This window comes from Fringilla coelebs, assembly GCF_963513975.1.
Source record: "Fringilla coelebs genome assembly, chromosome: 10".
Lineage (NCBI taxonomy): Eukaryota > Metazoa > Chordata > Aves > Passeriformes > Fringillidae > Fringilla > Fringilla coelebs.
In genome coordinates, this window is record NC_140036.1 from 25,058,992 (window position 1) to 25,081,659 (window position 22,668).

General features: G+C 50.7%; 1 protein-coding gene across 13 annotated transcripts in view; it reads right to left on the reverse strand.

The window, feature by feature from the left end:
* MBNL1 (muscleblind like splicing regulator 1) overlaps window positions 1-22,668 on the reverse strand; it is a 66,157-nt gene that overhangs the window by 14,726 nt on the left and 28,763 nt on the right. For all 13 annotated transcript variants that reach the window (XM_084212339.1, XM_084212336.1, XM_084212338.1 and 10 more), the window contains 3 exons: window positions 7,877-8,047; window positions 5,627-5,827; window positions 414-671 (listed from right to left, as the gene is read on the reverse strand). In XM_084212339.1, the coding sequence (XP_084068465.1) occupies window positions 414-671; window positions 5,627-5,827; window positions 7,877-8,047 (630 nt within the window). The remainder of the gene's footprint in view (window positions 1-413; window positions 672-5,626; window positions 5,828-7,876; window positions 8,048-22,668) is intronic.

Consider the following 22,668-nt stretch of genomic DNA (forward strand, 5'->3'; position numbering starts at 1 on the left):
GACAGCAGCAACACGGTCAGTCCACTCCAAACTACACCTCTACAAACACGGACTTACAGAAACTAAACATGGATTTGTCTAGCTGCGCAGCTGGACAGATACACATCTGCCCACACACAGATGTACGGCCAACCAGAGACACGAGGAGCCCACGCGTACAGACACGCACACACGTATGCACGCACAGAGGTACACACGGGAACTCCGGACATCAGCAGGCAAAATTAGTCAAACACCTCAACGGTCTGGAACTACTTCACAGCAGATCTGGCACCACATGCTGAGAAAGCTCATTGCACCGCGTAGTGACCGGGGTACCCAAGCACACGCACCCTCCTCAGCAAGGACAAACACACATCCACCACTGCCTCTCCTCAATGTACGTCTACATCCACAAGCGCTCCCGCACTCACCATGGCAGCTGCAGTCGCTGCTGCTTGGGCAGCTGCAGCTTGGTTAACCTGGTACTGGGCAGCCTTGATCTTGGCTTGCAGGTGTGCAGGAGGGTGAAAATATTTGCACTTTTCCCGGGAGCACCTCCCTTTGATGTAATCCATGCAGACGGTGACGGTGTTGTCGTTGGTGTCGATCATGGCGCTGTCGGCGGGGTGAGCGAACCGGCAGTCGTTCTCTCCCCTGTTGCAGTTCCCACGCTGGTACTCTCGACATACCTGTGACACCAGGAAAAGAAAGCCACTTACTTTTGGTGGTGGGTGCTGCAGGCACGGCTTGGAGCAGAGATAAGCTTTCTGAAAATCTGCCAGAGCACCACGAGGAAGGGGCCTGGCCCAGGCGGTGCACTGCAGTGGGATGGAGGGCTCAGGGACACGGCAGCAGAGACTGGCTTCTCCAGAGCCACTTCTGATGTCAAAGAGCATGAAAACCCACCATGACCCGAGCCAAGCACACAGCAGGTGTCACTCTGGCTCCCATTTAGCTGCCCAGGGGGCTGTTTCTGTCTCCTGAAATGTGCCATGGCTGCCCTTGGGCACCACCCAAGCAGCCCAAGGTGCTGGGCCATGCCCTGCTGTGACCTGGCTGTGTTCCATGTGCTCTTTAAGGTGAGTGGACGGTGTGTGGCCACCCCCAGGGAGCCCCACCGGGTGGGCACTCTGTGTCCACGTGCCCCCACAATCCAGGCTCCTGCCAGGAGAGAGCAAGCCGAGCCCATGGTGGTGGCACAGCCCCTGTGCTGCCCAGCCATCACCCTGGGGAGGTGGGCAATAGCAGCGGCCACAGCTGGAGCCACCACTGCTCTCGCTGTCACATGCCAGCAGCCAGATGGAGCTGAGGGCTCAGACACTGCAGCTGCTTGGGTGACAGCCCCTGCAGTGTCCCCGTGGGCTCCAGCCAGCCCTGAGCCCACACAGACCCCTGGCCACCCCAGCACCACAGACACGGACTGTGTCACCAGTGGGACAAACACTGGCCCCCTCTGCCAACCCTGTGCCAACCCTGTGTCTGACAGACTGACGTGGGCTCCTGTCATGGTCAGTTCTCCCCAAACTGCCGACAAAACACACTTTTCATTCCAGATTTCCAATGGCCATAGGAAACAAAGGGACAAAAGCAACTGGGTCTGCATAAATATAAAACCCTTTAGTAGATGGAATTTCCTGTTCAAGGTGGGTGCCTGTGAGCTTGCATCGTAAGTATTTCCTTAAGGACCTTGGCTCTGATCCCTGCAACAACCCAGATTTGGCAGTGGTTTGGTTTCCCTCCACACCAGTCCTCTGGCTGCTGTTTAACCCTCGTGCCACTGCCACTGCCACCTGCAAATCCTCCATGGGTATGAACTGACCCCCTGCAGGACCAGGACCAGGTCAGGTCTGAAAACATTTGTCCAGGGCCATTCCTGCACAACCCTGTTCATGGGCTTTTTTCACATGGTGACAGACTCCAGGTGTGTATTGGCACCTGAGCCACCCCAGCCCCTCCATGGCCCCTGCTCATCCCGTGCCCTCTTGCTCAGGGCTCACAGAACAGATTCTGCAGCATGCCTGAAACAGCTCAGGCAAATTCCTGGGCTGGAAAAGATCCACTGGCCTGCCAGGTAATCCTGCAGGCAGATCCCTTCCCTGGTCCAGTCCCCTGCAGTGATACATGCCAGCCAGCACAACAGTCCTGATTGCCCCAAGCTGACCAGCTCCAGGAACTTCTAAGCTGCTTCCTTCTGGCAAAGCATGGCATGTAAGAACCAAGCAAGAAAGAGCAGCTTGGCTGTGGTCATTCCTGACTTGGGAACACTTCTAATAGAAAATGATGGCATTCCAACAGAAACAGCTGTTTTTGATAAAGTGTTAGGCAATTCCTTTTTCTCTCACTTCCCTGTCCTTCTTGCTTCTTTTCTATCTCACTGAAGAACCACACTTTGTTCAAGATATTTCCTGCAGGGGAGGAGTGTGAGGAAAGCTGTGGAAAAGCCTGAAGCCATGACATTTCCATCCTGAGATGCAGATTCTTTAGAGGAGTGGCTGAAAGCACTGGACACCCAACATCTGTATGCTGTCAGTGTGAAATCCAGATGAAAGCAATCCTCCTGCTAGTACTGGTCCCCGACCTCACTTCACCAAGACTCACATTAATTCAGGAGACACAGTGCTGCCCAACAGAGCTGTGGTGTCTGCCTGCATCCCTGATAACCCCAGGTGTGCTTACTGAGAGCTTTCAGCCTGGGAACAGTCTGGGTCTGTATGCCAGAACGCCTGCTGACTTAATTCCTGACAGAGTATATCACCCTTGAAAATAAATATTTAAAATGCTAAGCAGAACCAATCATACTCCGAGATTAGATGCTAACATCATTGTGGTTATTTTTCTCCAGGACAGTTCATTCCAAGGGAGAGTGAGTGGAGCCTTATAAAGCTCTGATCATGCTATAACAAATGGCAATGCCACAGCAGCAGCTCCCTGGAAGAGCAGGTAGACACTGCTGGCTCCTCTGGGAAGTAATAGCCAGGTGATGCAGAATCTCCAAAATCCATTCTGCATTTCTGTGGCCTATAAAGTACATTCAAATATTTTGCTGTTCCTAAAAATTACATGCTTGTTTAGTGTTTGGATACTAAATTTGGATACTCCAGATCAGATGACCACTGTACTGGAAAGCATTTATAAATTATGTTCTCACCTACATGTTTCACTGTTTAAACTGAATTTGCAGAAGGGAAAAACAGTATTGTGTCCTTAAGAGCGCTACTGTAGCATCTCCCTCTCGCAAAGGAGTTTGGCTCAGCAGTGCACCACTTCTCTCAACAGCAGCATCAAGAGAATGCAGCGTCCAGAGGGACAAATCCTCATGCTGAGGTCCCAGATGACATCAGCTCCCTGTGCACAGCGGTCACAGCCTGTGGCCAGCACCAGGGCTGCCCTGGAGGGGCACACAAAGGAGTGCTCCTGCTTCCCTGTGTGCTTGGGGACAATGGGTACACCCTGCTTATGATCAGGATGCTTTTGAGGCCTCGTGTCCCATGCTGACCATCCATGGGCACTTCAGGGCTGGAAGCACAAACACAGCAGCTGATCTTGGCAGCACAACCCAAAGGGTTCCCTCCACAGGCCTCCTCCTCTCCACACTCATTTCCAAATCCATTATGATTTATTTATGAATTTACCTAATTGCATTTTGGTTTTAATCCACCTCTGGCAGGTGTCCATCTTTAAACAGAGTCCTCAAGGGAAAAACATCCCTGGGTGATTCCAACCAACCACCTGTGTGCTAGCTCAGAGCTCAGCACGGCTGCCTCCCTGCAACCTGAGCGTGCTTTGGGGAATGCTTCCCTCAGGGAAAACATCTCTAAAAAGGGAAATGATGTGATCCCACAGGAGGGTGACCTGCGGTGATGTGAGCTCTCAGAATAGTGACAGCAGCAGCAGGAAATGCTGGCTGCCAGATGACCCTCCACACTGCTCCCAGCTTGCCCCTTCTGAGCAGCAGCTCGACAGTCAGGGATGCACCTAAGGAAAAGGAATTAATTTCCCTTGGAAGGAGAGTTAATCCCTGTAAGTGCAGATGCACAGGCAGAAAGAACAGAGTTACAGCAGGCTGCATAAAACAGAGATCCTTCTTGCTCCTCCCAGCGTGCTCCCTGAGCTCAGTGAGCAGACCCACTGCCAGAAGGGAGACCAGCAGCAGGGGACAGCGGCCTTGAGCCCTCACCCCTCCGTGTGCAGCACACACCAGGGTGACAGCAGGGCAGCCTGGCTGCTCAGCCTCCCCCTCCGCTGCCTTTTAACCACAGCCAGGGCTGCCAAGCACCTGCTCTCAGGCTGTGCCCACGAGCTGAGCTCTATGTTCTCAGGCTGTGCTCTCAGGCTGTGCTCTCAAGCTGTGCTCTCAGGTTATGATCTATGTTCTCAGGCTGTGCTCTCAGGCTGTGCTCTCAGGCTGTGCTCCACGCTCTCAGGCTGTGCTCCACACTCTCAGGCTGTGCTCCATGCTCTCAGGCTGTGCTCTCAGGCTGTGCTCCACACTCTCAGGCTGTGCTCCATGCTCTCAGGCTGTGCTCCATGCTCTCAGGCTGTGCTCTCAGGCTGTGCTCCATGCTCTCAGGCTGTGCTCCATGCTCTCAGGCTGTGCTCTCAGGCTGTGCTCCACACTCTCAGGCTGTGCTCCATGCTCTCAGGCTGTGCTCTCAGGCTGTGCTCCATGCTCTCAGGCTGTGCTCCATGCTCTCAGGCTGTGCTCTCAGGCTGTGCTCCACGCTCTCAGGCTGTGCTCCATGCTCTCAGGCTGTGCTCTCAGGCTGTGCTGCATGCTCTCAGGCTGTGCTCCATGCTCTCAGGCTGTGCTCCATGCTCTCAGGCTGTGCTCCATGCTCTCAGGCTGTGCTCCATGCTCTCAGGCTGTGCTCCATGCTCTCAGGCTGTGCTCTCAGGCTGTGCTCTCAGGCTGTGCTCCGTGCTCTCAGGCTGTGCTCTCAGGCTGTGCTGCATGCTCTCAGGCTGTGCTCCATGCTCTCAGGCTGTGCTCTCAGGCTGTGCTCCATGCTCTCAGGCTGTGCTGCATGCTCTCAGGCTGTGCCCACGGGCTGTGCCCCAAGCTCACGGCAGCCGGCAGCCTGTCCCTGGCTCCCCGCCCACGCTGCTGCAGCACAGATAAGGTGCCGAAAACACTGTCAGGCCTTTCAGATAAGAAAGATTGGGAGTGAGGGAGAGCAGCAGCTCGAGAGCACCGACACTTGTCAGGGCTGTAGCGAGGGTGATAAGCCAGGTGCGGGAGGCCAGCAGGGGAGTGTGGGCACCGTCTGCCCCGAGCCAGAGAGGCTGAGTCTTCTGCACCCAGCACCTGCAGCTCTGCACCCCTCCCTGGGGCTCAGGGGTTGCACCCCCACCCTGCTAATGCCTTCTGGGCACACACTAACAGCTTCGTGGCACCCTTGCTGCTGCCATGATCATTCCTAAATATTCCAATTTCCTTCTGCAAGCGAGGGTCAGAAGTAGAATGGCAGCCTGAACTTACTGTGCAATCACTCAGTCACTCCTTGTTCTTACCATCACAAAGATACCACATTACCAGCCCAGGTGAAACCTGCATTATTTGCTTTCACAAGGAAAGTATTTCCCACCTAGAAGACGTAACAAATGATAGCACTTGTGAGAGTAAGTTACAGCACCCAGCTCCTACCTCCAGCCTGTCTGTCCTCATCAGCTTCTGGGCGGCGGCGGCGGCGGCAGCAGGAACTGGCACGCCGGGGTTCCCTGTCACCAGCATCGGGGCCGTGGGCAGGATCTCAGCAGGGACCAGGCCTGGGGACACGGGCCCCAGGTAGGGGTTGAAGGCAGCTGACGCATTGGTGGCTAAGCTCGGTGCAACAGAAAACATTGGCTGCAAGTGGAGACAGGGAAACAGACACTTAACATTTGCTGTGCAGCAACTTGCCACGCTGTCACCAAAACAACTCTTCAGCATGGCCTGGAGCTGAACGAGGTGAGTTTCTGCTGCTGACTGGAAAGGAGCATTTGTTGTGTTTGTGGCTCATGGGGAACACCCGTGCAGCTGCTGCACCTGAGCAAGGGCACGGGACAGGGATCCCCACCAGCCTCTGCTGGTTCTCCTCCTCCAGCTTCCCTGCACACTCACAGCACGCGGCAGCTCCTGGAGCAAATTCACAGTGGGTCCACACTCCAGCAATGCCATAATGAATGACAGACGCTCTGTGGGGTCACAGACAGTTTGGGGCTACCAGGGGGACATGGCCACAGCAGGTACAATGCTGGCTCTTGGGGAAAAGGCAACTGAGATCCCTGACAAAGCACCGACCACACTCAACTTCAGGCACAGGCAAAAGCTTTTCTGACCCTGGTGCAGCTAGAGCTGGCTCAGGAACTCCTGAGGTTTCACAGCCACAATCCTCCCGTTTTACAGAATCCAACAGGCTGGCCATGCAGAGAATCAGACACTCGCTGCATCAGGGAGATGCTTTAGTTAGGCTAAAACATTAAACCAATGGAAGAAAGAGCACATGCAAACATGATTTTATTTTGTTTGTTTGCATGTTTTCAAAAAAGAGTCAAGTGCCCTTGTGGGTGTGAAGATAATTGGGTGTAGAGCCCAAATAATGCTGTGAAAACCAACACAGAGCTGTTACACTGCAGCAAGGATTAAATAACTCTCCTGCCCCCAAATGCAGTGTAACTGCCAAATAAAATTCAGCCAGGAGTGTTTGTCTTTCACTATCTAAATAAGGCAGTTACTCAAGGCATTTAGGTTCTTTTCCCCATCTAATTTTTAGAGGGAAAAACAACTACAGCATTAACACAACTCTTTCTCTGTTTCATATCAGTTTAAGGCAGACAGCAGAGAACAGCACATGTTTCTGTATTCCTGAGGAAATGACTGAATTGTTTGGAAGCAAGAGACATTGGAAATAATGAACAAAACCATGCAGGGATTACTGGAGAAAGCAGAATGAGAGTTGTGTAAATGGGTATAATTTCTGTAATGCTTATAACTCTTCATCCATGTGAATGAAAAACAACCTGGCAAATATTACAGGAAATTAAATATTACCCTTAAATACACTATTAATTAACTGCACTTTTCATTACTGGGTTATCAGCTATGTAACAATGAACTTCAAAACAGAACCAGTCTGTTAGTGTGTAACTTAAGAGATGTTGGTGTTTGATCTCAGCCCAATACACTCAAACAGACACCTGTGTGCCTGCTGTACAGCAAATAAGACTACCCCATTTATTTTCTACTGAGCTTATTTTCTAGCAATATAAATATCCTGCAGCTTTTTGACCACTGCAGAATAACAGCATGTTATCAGAGCCAGCTGGCATTGCTCTGAAGCTCACAGGGACATTGTGATGTGCTGCACACCCTAAGTGGGGACACCCCCCTGTCCTACAGCCCCATCAGCACATGGCCACTGCTGGGCCAGGGCACAGAGCCACCCCAGCTCCCTGCTGCTGGAGGGGCTCATACTGACTGATGCACTAGCCATGGTCAAGCTGAGCCTAACTCTCCCTAAACTAAAGCTCAATTCCAGCAAGCAATTCTCTGAGACAGTTCCCTTGAGAGAAGGGAAAACACCCAGTGGGTATCTTCTCAAAGCCAGGAGTTTCCTAAAGCACATAATATCGCAAAGGAAACGAAAATCTTACGCAGATCATTCGCTTACCAAACTCTGAGAATAAAGCTGTGAAAGATAAATTAACCCAAGATTACTGAAATAATTAAAAATATTACTTCAGGCAAGGCAGAATTAAGCAACACAAAGACATACAGAGGGGCAATTCAGTGATTTCAGAGGGGCATTTCAGTTGATTTGTCTCCCATTCCCGACCCTCACGGGATTTCCCTGGTGGCAAGCCTGTGCTGCCCACACTCAGCCCAGCTCCTGAGGGACCCCTGGAGTGCACGTACCACGGGCTGCAGCGGGGCTCCGGGCATCATGGCATTGGCCAGCTGCATCTGCTGGGCCAGCATGGCCATGTTCTTCTGCTGGATCAGGTTATTGCGGCCATTGATCTCCAGCTGCGTTTTTAAGTGTGGTGGTGGGTGAAGATATTTGCAGTTTTCCCTTGAACATCGACCCTGAAGAAGAGAATGGACACAGTAGGATTGGAAGCTGCATCTTTGTTCCTCATGCCATGGGCTAAAGCAAACACAAGCAGACACACTTACCAGATACCTGAAAAATGAGACCCTACATGAGCACAATGTAAAAGTCAGAGCAAATTACTGCTAAATGGGTAACACGGAACTACAACATGTGTTGCTGGAATCAGAGGAGCAGTTAACCAACCTGATTCTGAAACCCAGATTAAACTCAATGTCCTCATTTCAGTGCTGGGGTTTAGGCAGTTCCACAACTCTCTGGATAAGATCCAAATCCTGGCAGTACGTGTTGTACACCCCAACCACTTAATGTACTTCATACACTCAAATGCTTTAAAGCCATAAAAAATCATTCCTGTGATCTAATGCAATGTCCTCTGGCTCCCAGGAAACAAGGAGTCTTGCTGCTTCTCCACTGAGACCAGCATTTCTATCCACCTAGGAGATGCTCTTTAAGGAAAGCTATTTACTCAGAGTTAAAGACTACCAGAATATACCACAGCCCCAGGTAAATTGTGCTTATGCTTTGCTATCACCAGCTACTATCGAAACACTTACATCCTCCTTGTTTGCATGTAGCTCTGGAGCTCAGGGCACCTTTAACCTTCAATCTCTTTTAATTTACAGATCTTAGCGAATTTCCCAGAAGAAATGCAGACTTGTCTGCCTGGGAGCAGGGTTTCTTGTCTCACTTTCATTCCATGGACCGTTACAAATGACCCACAGAGCGCCCAGGAGCTGGAAGCTGCAGGCTGGAAACCAGTGGCCCAGATCTCCCCACAACATGGGCAGCCTTCATCCCATGCCCCTGCAGCAAGCAGATCCCAATTACCCTGTCACTGGATCCTGCTAACTGCATCAGCAGAGGTCAAGGCAGGTTTTCATCCCTCTGAACCTTCTCTGAACTCTCTTCCAATCATTACAAAAGGAATATTATAAGTGAGTAAATTCAGAGGTGGCAGGGGATGCTGCAGTGTCCTGATGGGCCATGCCAGCACAGCGGGGCATTAGCCCAATCCTGCTGGACCAAAACTCAGCACAAATGCTCCTCAGCAGAGGCCCTCAAGGCCAGTGGGTGAGGGGCAGAGGGCCAGCCGGGTCCCTCGGTGTCCCAGCCACTCTCAGGTGGTGCCCTGCCCCAGCCTGGGCTCAGCAGTGTCAGGCTGAGCTCAGCTCAGCCCCTCTGAGCAGCCGGACAGCACCGTGCCTGCAGCAGCTGCCACACAAACTCCTCACTCTTATCTGAAGCACGGCAGCAAGCACACATTTGCTTTGCTCTCCTTGCAGCAGTAAGTCTTTTAATCTCATGCTGCCTCTCCATTTCTTTTTTTGGTGTTTAATACACAGATTTATTTCCTACTCTGTATAGTTCACTTTCACTGTCAAAAATGAAGAAATGCCATCCGCTCTGGATGGGAGCAGGATGTGCCTGACCTTGCTGTGTTCAGCCTCCTGTGACACCTCATCGGGTGCAGCACAGGGCTCAGCACGGTCTGGTGATCAGGAGCTGGGCTGGGAGGATTTTTCACCTTGCCTTCAGGGGAGCAGGAACTTGGACCTGTCCCCGGGCACCTTCCCACAGGGCAGAAGCATCCCCAGCTACACTTAATGGGGGTTTCACTCCCCACAAAGCACAGGGCACTTTGTGTGAACACTTACAGAATTGTGGAAAACGTGGCAAACTCAGGCAAAAGAAAATGACCAATCACGCCTTGGAAAAATCACTCCCAAATTCTACATTCAGAAAATCCAGGATATTCCTAGAAGACTTGGATCCTCTGACAGCTGTGTTGGATCGTGACAGTACACCTGGGTTTTTCAGACCTGCACACAGGTGAACAGGAGTGTGCCCATTTCTGTGTGGTCACCACCAGGCTCTTCCCCACACCATCACATTTCTGGGAAGCACAGCACACCCTGTTTTTAACATCCCACACTGTATGTTAGGAATACTACTGCAAATTTTGCTCTGTGATAATAATATCCTTCCAGAAAACACCCTGATTGTATATTTAGTAACAGAAAAGCTTTCTTGGGATTCCCTTCTGACACTGCAAGCTCCTTTACTCCTGAGTCTGTGATTCTGCAATTTGAAATGGCTATTCATGGTCAGACCTACAACCCTCTATCATTTAACAGGCTACCTCCTAAGGACAAAAGAAAAATCTCCTTGTGGCCAAGAGAGACTCCAGTGAGCGCTGCACATCCCCTCTGCCCCCTGTGAACACACACCGCCCCATCCCAATGGAACAGTTCTTAACGACTGACAGAATTTCAGTCACTGAAACGCTGCGGATGTTCTGAGGGTGCTGTGGCACCAACTGCTGCTGCTGGGGCTGCGGTGTTCCCGCAGCCAGGGGCTCTGCCTGGGGCTGCCAAAGCTGCAGAACAAGCAGCCACAGCTCAACAGTGCAGCTGGAGCACAGGGAACGCTTCTGATCCAAAACAAACACACAAACACCTCCCTCTGTCAGGGAGCACAAATCCCTGTGACCCGGCGTGTTTGAACCCGAGCAGGAGGATGGCTGCTACGTGCCATCAACTATTGCCTGTAAATGGTAAAACTATTTATCCCGATGCCCATGGGTTTTACAGCAAAACATTTAACTCCATGTAAGCTATGGTTTCCTTTTTAAAAATAAACTGCTTGCAGGAGCTTTGTGTTGAGGCTGCCTGCCACATTCAGAGAAACCTTTTTAATGTCTATATTTTAATACACAGGGCCTGCGTGGCTGCCTTGGAGCAGCCTGCAGCCCCGTGAGTCAGTGACTGACACCTCTGAGGCCAGAGGCAGGGCTGCAATCACTGAGCCTCTACACAAGGCTGATGCACAGCCTGTTGGCAGACAAGCCCAACACCTGCCGGAGGGGTCACTGCACCCAGTTCTGCCCCTGTCTGATGCTGTGGGATTACAGGTGCCTCTGCCCAGAGCTGGTCCCACACTGTACCCAGATGCTGGTTCAGCACCAGAGCTGGGGGCAGTGCTCGCCCTCCAGACCCTGCAGCTCCCCCTGCTCACAGCCCAACAGCCTGCCACGGAGGGGCTGCGGGTTTGGACACTCCCAAACAACTCTCAGAGCAAGCAGAATGCCAGCTGCGGGCAAACACACATCTCCGGGGCAAGGAGGTGAGGGCATCCCCCTGTAGAGCCCCCTCAGCTCCCCCCAGGGCTGCTGCTGTGGCACAGGGATACCGATGGCAGCACTCTGCAGACACTTTTTAAAGTGAATCCTTCCATGTGAAAACACAGCAAAGTGACCACTTAATGACGTCTTTGTGTGTGATTCTTGTACATAAAAGCCTCAACCTCTCTAATGGATCATTTGGCTAGCACAGCTAATAGCACTCCTACGGAGCTGTCCTACTGCCATGAAACACAACAGGATTTAAAAAAAGAAAGAAAAAAGCAAACAGAGCAAGCAGACTGCCAGCACACAAACAGAAGGAAAGACACCAGCTCAGCAGCAAAACCCTCCCTGCTGCTCCTGCTGTCTGCGTGTCCCTCCTCCTCCTCAGCCCCGAGGAAGCACAGAATGATTCCCAGTGCCACAACAGTGGCATGAGGACGGGGATAAGGGGATATTCACACCTGTGCCACTTTTCTTTGCACCCACAGTGATGGCAACTGAGCACCTGTCCAGCCCTAGCCACCCTGACCCGTTGTAAAGTGGCTGCTGGAATACCCCCAAGTGACCCCAGTTCTCATTTCATAACAGCATGAGCAAATGCATCAACCACACATGGATGTAAAATTTAATAAATTTTATTTATATTTACATATTTAAATTTATGTGTTTTTAACATTTATATAAATATTCAATACAATATGTGGTTGATATGTTTGTATATCCCTAGGCCTGTACAGGCACCACATATGTATCAATCCATCAGTATTTATATTGACACTCCCAGGACATACAAACTCTGCAGCCTGAGATTGAGCAACACCTCATTTCCTCCCAAGCACCCCTGCACCTGCCCCCAGCCAGTGCTGTACCCCAGGACACCAGGGAATTATGTTTTTCCAGGGGTGTGCAGAAGGAGCAGCCTTCCCCAGCCCAAGGGGCTTTGTCCCCCCAAGGGACAGCCCGGGGGTCACAGCACCATTTGGAACCACGAGCCCTTCCCAGCGAGAGCTCCTGCTGCTCCTTGAACTTCCAATGCTGCCAAATCCTTTTAGAGCAATCTCTGCTAATCCATATGATGCTCGCTCAGGCGTGCAATGACCCACAATTTAAAAGGACAATGAATATGACTTTATGTCTGGATCAAGTACAACACAGGCAGATTTAATCTGTTTATCGGGGCAGATTCCCGTGGTGCCCAGCTGCAAGTGGCCAGAACAGTGGGATGCTGAGCAGGTACTGGGATTGCTGTGATCCAAATCCTGCTCACAGCTGTAATCCCCTGACAGTCACTCGACAGGCACGGCACAGAGCACTACACAGAACCTCCACCAGGAATTTGCCCTGAACCGACAAAGCAAATTAGCAGCAGGAGAGGGGTGAGGCCCCACCACTGCACGAATCCCCTGCACAGAGCTCGGGACTGAGCTCATCGGGGCACCTGCCGCACAGGGACCCCAGCTGGGCACCCCTGACAGCTGCCTGTAGCTCCCAGAGATGCCCACAGCATACCCACAGCCTGGCACCCCTGCACCATCAGACGAGGCACGTGGCCCACAGGACGGGACCTGCATCCCCCACCTGCAGCTGGATGTGAGCAGGGACAGAGCGACCCCCTCCAGATGTGTACAGGGACTAGGGGTGCACAGGCTCCAAAACAAGGACTAGGGGGCACAGGGGGAAAGAGCAGCAACCCCTATCCCCCCTCACAACAGCCAGGACTTTCAGCAGTGAATGTTCACAGCGGTGGTGTTTAACTCCTCCTGAAGCTCCCCGCCGGCTGCCTGGCAGGGCTCTGCTGAGCCGAGGGCACAGGGGGCTCCGGAAGGTTCTGCCCACAGCCTGGCTGCAGAGGCTGGGCCCAGGTGACGTGAGGACAGGGCTGCCCCGCTCCTGTGCGCTGCTCAGTGCCGGCAGCCGCGCGGCTGGGGCTCAGGGCAGGGCCGAATAACACAAAAATCACCGTCCCACGATAAATAACACAAAAATCACCGTCCCGCGATAAATAACACAAAAATCACCGTCCCATGATAAATAACACAAAAATCACCGTCCCGCGATAAATAACACAAAAATCACTGTCCCGTGATAAATAACACAAAAATCACCGTCCCGCGATAAATAACACAAAAATCACTGTCCCGTGATAAATAACACAAAAATCACCGTCCCGCGATAAATAACACAAAAATCACTGTCCCGTGATAAATAACACAAAAATCACCGTCCCGCGATAAATAACACAAAAATCACCGTCCCATGATAAATAACACAAAAATCACCGTCCCGCAATAAATAACACAAAAATCACCATCCCATGATAAATAACACAAAAATCACTGTCCTGTGATAAATAACACAAAAATCACTGTCCCATGATAAATAACACAAAAATCACTGTCCTGTGATAAATAACACAAAAATCACTGTCCTGTGATAAGTAACACAAAAATCACCACCACACCAATAAATAACACAAAAATCACCATCACACCAATAAATAACACAAAAACCACCGTCACACAGATAAATAACACAAAAATCACCGTCACGCCGATAAACCGCTCCGTGCTGCCCAAGGCGCACCAACCGCCTCCTCCCACTGCCTGAAGCTTTCATGTCTGGGTTTTTATGGGAGAGAGGCTGCTCTAAAAGCACTGCTGAGAACTGCAGCCCCACACCCCAGACACTGGAAATCACTGCTGGAATCAAATCCTGAAATGCCAGCACATCCACATGTTTGGGGTTTTTATTGACAGTTTATATAAGAATTATATCTTTCCTGATTTTCTTGTTATCCTTTTAGTTGTATTCTTCCTCTGTTTTTAGCAAGAATAGTACCTTGACATGCTGTTTTCAATACAATTTAAACATTATTAGAATACATTTGTCAGGTAAATATACTATTGACTTAAAAATAATTAATTCCCCAACATTATAGGGGAAAGTAATTATTAAAATATTCTTTTATTCAATTGAAGTTAAACAATAAATTCTGACTGAAATTTGGGAAGTTTATTAAACTTCATTTCAAAATAGGATTTGAGTTTACAACTGAACACAGGTGAAACAAAGCACTCTGAGAGGAAAAGCTCTAAATGTGAAATTTCATAGTATCACAGTCACAGACTTGTTAGGGTTGAAAGTGACCTTAAAGATCACCCAGTTCCAATCCTCCTGCCATGGGCAGGGACATCTTCCACTACCCCAGGCAGCTCTAAGCCCTGTCCAGCCTGGCCTTGGACACTTCCAGGAATCCAGAGGCAGCCACAGCTGCTCTGGGCACCCTGTGCGAGGGTCGCACCAGACTCACCACCCTCACAGAGAAGAATTTCTGCTGAAAGAAAAAATTTGCCTGGATCTATCCTTATAGATAAATAAAACAGTTTTCTGAAACTGAGCTCAGCCTCAAATGGGAACTGTTCTGGGGATCAAAGCCTGGAGATATGATTTCAAATGAATCCCCTGAGCTCTGCTCCGAGATGCCACTTTTCTTAGAACGTGGAAGGCAGACAGTGAACCCTGCCCGGGCGGACAGCAGTGGCACAGGTACCTGTGCACATGTACAGAGCAGCTTCAGTGGCTGCTGGCACCTGGAAAAGCCAACAGCTGCTTTCTCAGGGTGAGGAACTTTCCCCAGAGTGTACAAAGGATCACAAGTTTGAATGAGCAGCATGAGAAATGATCTTGACTCCCTTTCAGCAATGCCACACCGAAACCGCCGCGGAGCCGCGTGCTCTGCTGGCTCTGTAAGGGCTGCTGGCACCTGACAAAACAAACCCAGCACGTTCCACTGCTGGGAAACCCAGGGGCTGCAGGGCATCCCGTGAAATCCCTGAAAGCAGCATGGGGAGGTGACCTGATTTTCAGGAATGCAAACAGCTCCCGGTCCCTGACTGCACATGTGCAAGAGCCTAAGAAGAAATCATACTGCTTGTTGACATCCAAACCTTTCTACTTATTTACACACACCTTCAGTACTGCCAAAATAACCCAGAGTGGCTATGGAGGCACTGGGGAGAGCTGTCAGGACTGGGACAGAGCTTCTTGGGCATTACAGAGCTCACAGCCTTTCAGAGCTGCAGGGACCCTTGTGTGGGTGCCACAGCCACAGACAGGCTGCCTTTGGCAGCTGACGCCAAGTTCTGCCTCTGGCAACCAAAAATTTGACACTTCTGGCTTTTCTGTACAGTTTGTTTACATGATAAACAAATTAAGGCCATTCAGTCTACTCAGTAATAAAACAAAAGAGAGGCCAATAGAGCACGCTTGGCACCCAGAACAGGCTGCTGGAGGAGGCAGGGTGCACGTCACCTTCAGGGCACTGGAGTTCCAAAGCACTTTAGTCTGAAACACTGCACCACTAAACTTGGAGATCGATTTCCACAGGGGGCTGAGGGACCACTAAAGTCCATCGCAGCAGGTAAATGTGGACACTGAACCCCTGAGAGCAGCATGGGTGACCCACAGGTTTGATAGTGAAGGTTCATGGCTGTCACCACCACAGTGCCACTGACTGGAGGTGTGTGGGGAATTGGCCAGTGCTGCCCTGCCTTGCAAACCCAAAGAACGAGAGAAGTGCACACAGGAATGGAAGGAAAACCACTCAGAGCTTCCAGTAACAGTGCACATCAGGCCAGTGCATGCCTCTTCCAGCCAGAATCCCACTGTGACTGAAAGGACAAACCCACAAACCCACTTGAGTAAGGAAGAAACAGTGTCACTGCCCAACAAGAATTTTAGGATCTAGACAAAGTTGAAGAATTTCTCTTTTGGGGAAAAAAAACCCAACCAAAACAAAACCAGGGAATCTTTAACAACTTCTAAGAAAAAATTCCACCTGTTTTCCACAAGAGGGAACTTTTGACAAGACGTTGATTTCCTACAAAACACCCTTTTAAAATCAGTCAGTGCAGCTGACTGGCTGGCCAGGACCAGCAGCAGAAAGGAGATCCTAATCTGCAGTTCAGAAGGAATTAATGAACCCAGCCACGTTCACCTACGAGGGCAACGCACGAGCCTCGTGCCCAAAGGAACCCCCAGAGCAGCAACAGCCCAAGCACCGTGGTGCCCACCCCAAGGCACTGCCATGTCCCACCCCAGGGCACCACCACATCCCCTGAGACACTGCCAAGTGCCCCCTCAAAGGGCACTGCTGTGTGCCCCTGCCACAGACCCCCTGTCCCACCCCAAGGCACCCTCCTCTCCCACACCTTTCCTCTTTCCTTCTGTTGGCTAGCAATTAAGTACCCCTGGTCACTTTGATATTTTTTTTAACAGCCGTTACTGTCTGGTTTGAAGTGAAAATCAAAAAACAATCATTAAAAGATAAAGATTAGGCTGATAGAAAACTAGCCTTGCATCTTTCCTTAAATGTGCAAGACAGACTGAACACAGCTCTTTTCCCTTTACTTTCTATCATATCATAATTATCACATAAGTAGAATTGTTAGCCTTTGCCTTTGTTTCTGCACGTGTCACCACCATGAAACCCGTGAAGCCTAATGGGTACGTCACCCTGGAATTTGGCAATTGACAGAACTCAGCACGTGCAAAGTAAAACAATTAAAATTAGTACTTGTTGTAGTGCTAAAGTGCCATAAAAGAGTAAAACAAAAGAGAGATGCTCTTTCCCTGGCATTCCCAGCCCTGCTGTAGCCTTGGGGTCACGAGCGGTTTAATTTATGTCTGAGACACTATTTTTCAAGCTGTGACATTTATGTGTCAATTTTCACACCCAATCTCTGCCAGGCACTATTCATTTCCTACGAGCTCTGTCCCTATTTGCTTCAGATAAAGTTTCCCTCCCCACCTGTTGAAATTCTATGTAATTAATTGTACCTGGGCACAAGCACCATCTGAGCCGGCAGCAGCTCCAGCAGGACCCGACCATGTTGCTGGGGACCCGAGGAGCTGGCACTGGGATGTCCCCTGCTCTGAGACACAGCAGCAGTGCCTGGCAGCCAGCAGCCCCCCTCGGGACACAGACACCTCCCAGGCCCCCCTGGCACCATCCCACCCTCCCAGCACCAGGGGAAGCGCCTCAAGCTGCTCTAAATGCTCAGCATGTCTGAAGAAGCCCACGGCGGCAGCGCGAGGCAAGGCCCTGAGTCAGCTCTGCATGGCCACCCCTAACACACAAAAATAGCTTGTTTACTCCTCCTGAGGTATTATTTTTACACCAGGAGTACTGGGTCGCCATGGCTGTTTGCTGCTGCTGGTCCCAGTGGAGGCACGTGGTGGGGCCAGGTGCATGAGTCCTGCAGGGTGCTGGACTGGGGACATCCCCCCTGCCTGACCACCCTGCCTCGGGGCACAGGGGCTGGGAGAGGTCCTTGAGAGACACCTTCAGCCACTGCCCACCCTGCCAGCCGTGCCCTCCACCTCCCCACAGCATCATCGGCCAATGCCTCCAGGCTACCCCTGGAGCTCCAGAGGGAAAACCCTCTCCTGAGCAGCTCCTTCGATTTCCCATCACCCGAAGGAAAGCCCTGCTAAATCAAAGTGTGCCTGTGGTTTCCAACGAGGCAGGAACAATTCCTCTGTACACAGAACACACCCATCAGGCAGGGACAGCTCAGGACAGCGCTGCCATGCTGCCCTGGCTGCACCCGTGCCAGGTGTGTTCACACCTGAACCAAAGAGCAGCCCTCCCTCCACAGATTAAACAGTCCACACTGCATGCCTGCAGCGTCCAGGTAACGCTCTCCTGGGGGTCACAGCTCTTTATAAATCCTGGCTTTAGCGGAAATAAGTCTAACAGAGTGCAAGTGAAAATCCCTGAGGGCCACAAATAACAAATTAAGAGTCAAGCAGGAATAGGACAGAGCGGAGTGGGACAGCGGCAAAGGAAGCTGCTGGCAAATAAATATTGCCCAACACGACAGCAGGATTGGGGAAAAACTGACAGAGTGGAATAACAGGAAGCTTAGTCACTTCTGGACAAAAAAAGCGAGCATGTGAGCAGGGCGGAGGGGAGCGGAACACCGGGATGGACGGGGAGGGCTGGGAGGGGAGCGGCGCTCCACCGGCAGGGCAGGCGCGGGACACGCTGCCCTGGACACTGCCCTGGCCAGGGGAGGCTGTCCTGGGTGCCCTGCTGCACCAAACCCTGCACACACACAGCAGGGTCCTGCAGGGCAGGGCAGGCACAGACACGCTGCCCTGGACACTGCCCTGGCCAGGAGAGGCTGTCCCGGGTGCCCTGCTGCACCAAACCCTGCACACACACAGCAGGGTCCTGCAGGGCAGGGCAGGCACAGACACGCTGCCCTGGCCAGGGGAGGCTGTCCCGGGTGCCCTGCTGCACCAAACCCTGCACACACACAGCAGGATCCTGCACAGGCTCCCCCAGGGGAACTGTGACCCCTTAACCCACACACCCAGCTCCTCCTCAGCACAGAGAACACCCCAACTGCTCAGCTTGCTGGACAAGAAACACCAGCAACAGCCCCCCAGGGAACACTGTGCTGCTGATGGAATTACCATGGGTCTGGTGGCTCTCAAGCCAGCTGGTATTCAATCATAGAGGCACTTTGCAGAAGCCTCAGGAGTGGGGAGGAAAGCTGAAAGGAAGATCAGATTTCCCTGATGGCAATGAAAGTACCCATTACTGTTGAAATATGGTCTGCCCATCACTGATGAGGGGATAACAGCACTGGGTAAAGGGACTAGACAAGCACAAACACAAGATTTTACTACATCATCCAGAGAGGCAAGAGAAAAGACAAATTTGAAGTAATTAGAAGCTAGATAAAGAAAGCCACCAAACCACGGCCAACTGATGACAAGCTTGAGTAACAGTTTTTTACTGCTTAGGCAAATGAGGGAAGAAAAGGATATAAATAACAAAGGGTACAGAAGAAGAGAAATAAAAAAACTTAAACTAAGTTTATACTTCAAAAATTCATGCATGGAGGATCAATCTAACTAATTCAGACTTCAGGGACAAAAAAAACGATACCAAAAAATGTTGATGTATTCAACATCAGAAGGCAAACGGAGAGTTAAAAGTCTTTAACAAAGAACAAACTGAAGCAAGCATGAGTAGGAAAGGGAAAGTGTGGTGAGTAAACAAAGGCTGACACATCAGGTTTGTTTTACCTTGCAAGTGTGCGATGAGGCCCAGTAAAAGCTTCCTAACCAAATAAACAGCCTTGCAGTCCCTGCGGGAACCACCCGCGAACCAGGGTAGGGCTGGAGGCCCCGCTGCAGCAGCACTGGGACCTCAGGTGCAGCACCACTTCCACTGTGCCTCTGGGACACACTTTCTTTAAAGAAACAAATTACTTTAAAAGAAACAAACCAAACCAAACCCGGCCCTGAAGCACCTCACCGCTCCATGGAAAACCAAGAAGGAGGAGAGGACATCCCAGCTGGGGGCAGGAAGCTCCGCGTCCTGTGGAAGCCAGCAGAGCAGTGGCACAGAGGAGCCCGCAGGGCACGAGCCCTGTTTGCTGAATTTCTCACCTGGGGGCTGGAAGCTCTGTGTCCTGTGGAAGCCAGCAGAGCAGTGGCACAGAGGAGCACGCAGGGCACGAGCCCTGTTTGCTGAATTTCTCACCTGGGGGCTCAGCCATCCCCAGAGTGACCAGGCAGTGCAGGCTCCAGCCTCCCTGCCCTTGGGTCAGTGTCCAGCCCCACCCCTGACATGCCCACGGCATGATCCAATAATCATTAACACTGCACATGGAGGCACCAACCAAAACTGGAAGATGCAGCCCACACCAACGCTGAGCCCCTTGCTCAGCTCTGTGCTGCACTGCTCAGGAGGGGAAGGCAGGACAGAGGGCTCAACAGGCCCTATATCAGTCACAGGTTTTTTTCTCATACAGCTCAGGAATAATTTCCTGCACTAAGTGCTTTCCAGACCTCTTAACGTTGATATTGCAGATCAATATTTCACAAAGACAAAGCTGTCTGATGGATGTGTGCACTCATTTAAGCATCTCTAACAGGCAGTGCTGCTGTAACTACACACTCTGCACCCCTGCTACCTTCTACCCCAGAGGTTTGGCCTTGCTCACTTTCCACATGAAACAAAATGACAGCAAAATGACAGAACAAAAGACCTACTGTAAGGCAGTGTGCAAATAAAGACAGTATCTATCTGCTCTGTCCGCACCAGTGCAGTGCAAATATAATTACAGCTACCAGGAAACCTTGCTTGCGCTCAGGAGCTCTCCAGCCTCTCCTGTTAAAGCCTCTGCATAGGCTTTACATCTAAAAATGCAACTCCTTGCTAGAACAAATACATAAAGCAGGACCAGGTGAGAGCCTCTGTGTGCTCAGAAATGCGGCTGCAGGGTGAATATTTGATGCAAAAGTCTTGAAAAGCTCAACTCTGTCAGTCACACAGGGAGGAGAAAAACGCTCAGAAAAGCTTATGAAATAGGTGACAATGACACCAGAGGAGCAGAAAGAACATGCAAACAGCAGAAGCTGTTTTTCAGGGTCTGTAAGGCCTCGCAGAGCTCATGGGCGTGCAGGAACACAGGGGTGCAGATCCACCTGCCCTTGCCGCGCTGTGAACGGAGCAGGTCAGTGCACACGGACTAGTGGCAAACACAGGTGGCAGGATTTATTTTTCTAAAGTGAAATAACCACAAAACATGCCGAGCACTGCTCTGTGGTCAGAATTCCCTTTGATAGTTTATTTCACAGGGGCACTGACACTGCCATGTCCCGTCCCAAAGCAGAGCTGTGCAGTGCTCCGCTCCTCCCGAGGGCAGCTCGGCTCCAGCAGGAGCTTAGCCAGGAGGAAGACACAAAACCCCAGCCCAATGGCAAAATGGAAAGAGGAGTAGCATTGTTTTACAGATGCAGACTTTCTGCAGGAAGCAGCTTCTCAGGAAGAATTTCTTTACAGAAAGGGTGGGCAGGCATTGGCAGGGGCTGCCCAGGGAGGTGATGGAGCCCCCAGCCCTGGAGGTGACCAAGGAATGACTGCATGTGGCACTCAGTGCTCTGGGCTGGGTGACAAGGTGGGCATTGGGCACAGCTTCGATGACCTTGGAGGTGTTCTCCGCCCTAAATGATTCTGTGGTTTCTGCTCCTGGCAGTGTGATGTCGTTGTAGGACATTTGGCAGTGTCACTAGCGTGGTGCACACGCTGAGCTGCAGGAAATGCCACCTCTGCAGATACTGTGTGTGTGTGACCTGAAGACTCAAACGCTCTCACTTCAAGTGTTCAGCCACATAGCTGGTGGGAAATGAAAAACTTTCCATGTGTGGGAGCCAACTGAGCTGATGAAACAAACAGGAACATTCAGAGGGAGGACTGGCGTATCATGATCTCATTGCAGAAGCACTTTTTCCCCAAGTTCAGCATGCGTGAGGCAGAATCAAAGCTCCAGAGATGAGAGCATCAGCCTCGGGGCTGGGTTGCAGGGCTGCCTTACAGGTGCTCGCTCTTCAAAAACCTAAATTCTCTTTTAATATATTTCACTTAGATCTTTGAGAGGAAACTACTTGTTTGTGAGTATTAAAAGGAAATAAAACAAATATTGAATTCCTCTCTTTTCCATGACCTTTATTTTATGTGAGACCTGACTCACCCTAAAAGTAGTAAAACAGCAAAGTAGTGAAATAGAAAATGAGAACCTTCTACCCCACAACTTCCCTACAAAGACACAAGTTGACAGTGACAGCTTTGCTCACCATTACGCCCAAGAGCTCAGAACCCCAGCATTCCAGGGACCTGGAGATGTGCTGTTCCCAACAGCTGATCCTGCTCTCCCTGGCAGCACTGCCACTGGGAATCCCTGCCTGCCACAGCCCCGCAGCCTCTGGGAATCCCTGCCTCAGCACCCCCACCACCACCGGGAATCCCTGCCTCCTGCAGCTGCCAGGGCTCAGACAGCTTTTACACAACATTAAGGAGCAGAAGCTGAACCAAGTAATTTGTCAGGTGATCAAAACAGAACTTGAGCAGTCACTCAGAAACACTTAATTATTCGTCATTTAAAGAGGACAAGAGAAGAAAGAACAGAACAACTACAGATAGTGCTGGACAACTGACCCATGGCTGTACTCCAGACAACGATAAAATCCAGCAGTACTTTCCAAATTTTAAATATTAAATATGAGTGTATTTTTAGCAACTACGATTTAAAATTTTTTGAACATAAAGTAGCTTCTTAATTCACAAAAGGTCTTTGCAGTTTCTGAATGCTCCTTTTTGTGTACAAACCCAAAGTCAACACACAAATCACACAGCCTGAAAAAAACTTGGAGGAGTCATATACACACAGACATACATTACATATAAAATACAATGAGCACACACACATACACAGTCTACAGTGTGTGTGCAGCCTGGAGCAGAACAGTTGACAAGTATAACAAATAACTTCAACCTTCCACTGTTGCTACTTTTTCAGTGTCTAATTCCTTAGGTATCTAAAATTACCGGAAACATCTAAACCATGAATATGTGACAAATGCTGTGTAGAAATATTTTACATTGTTACA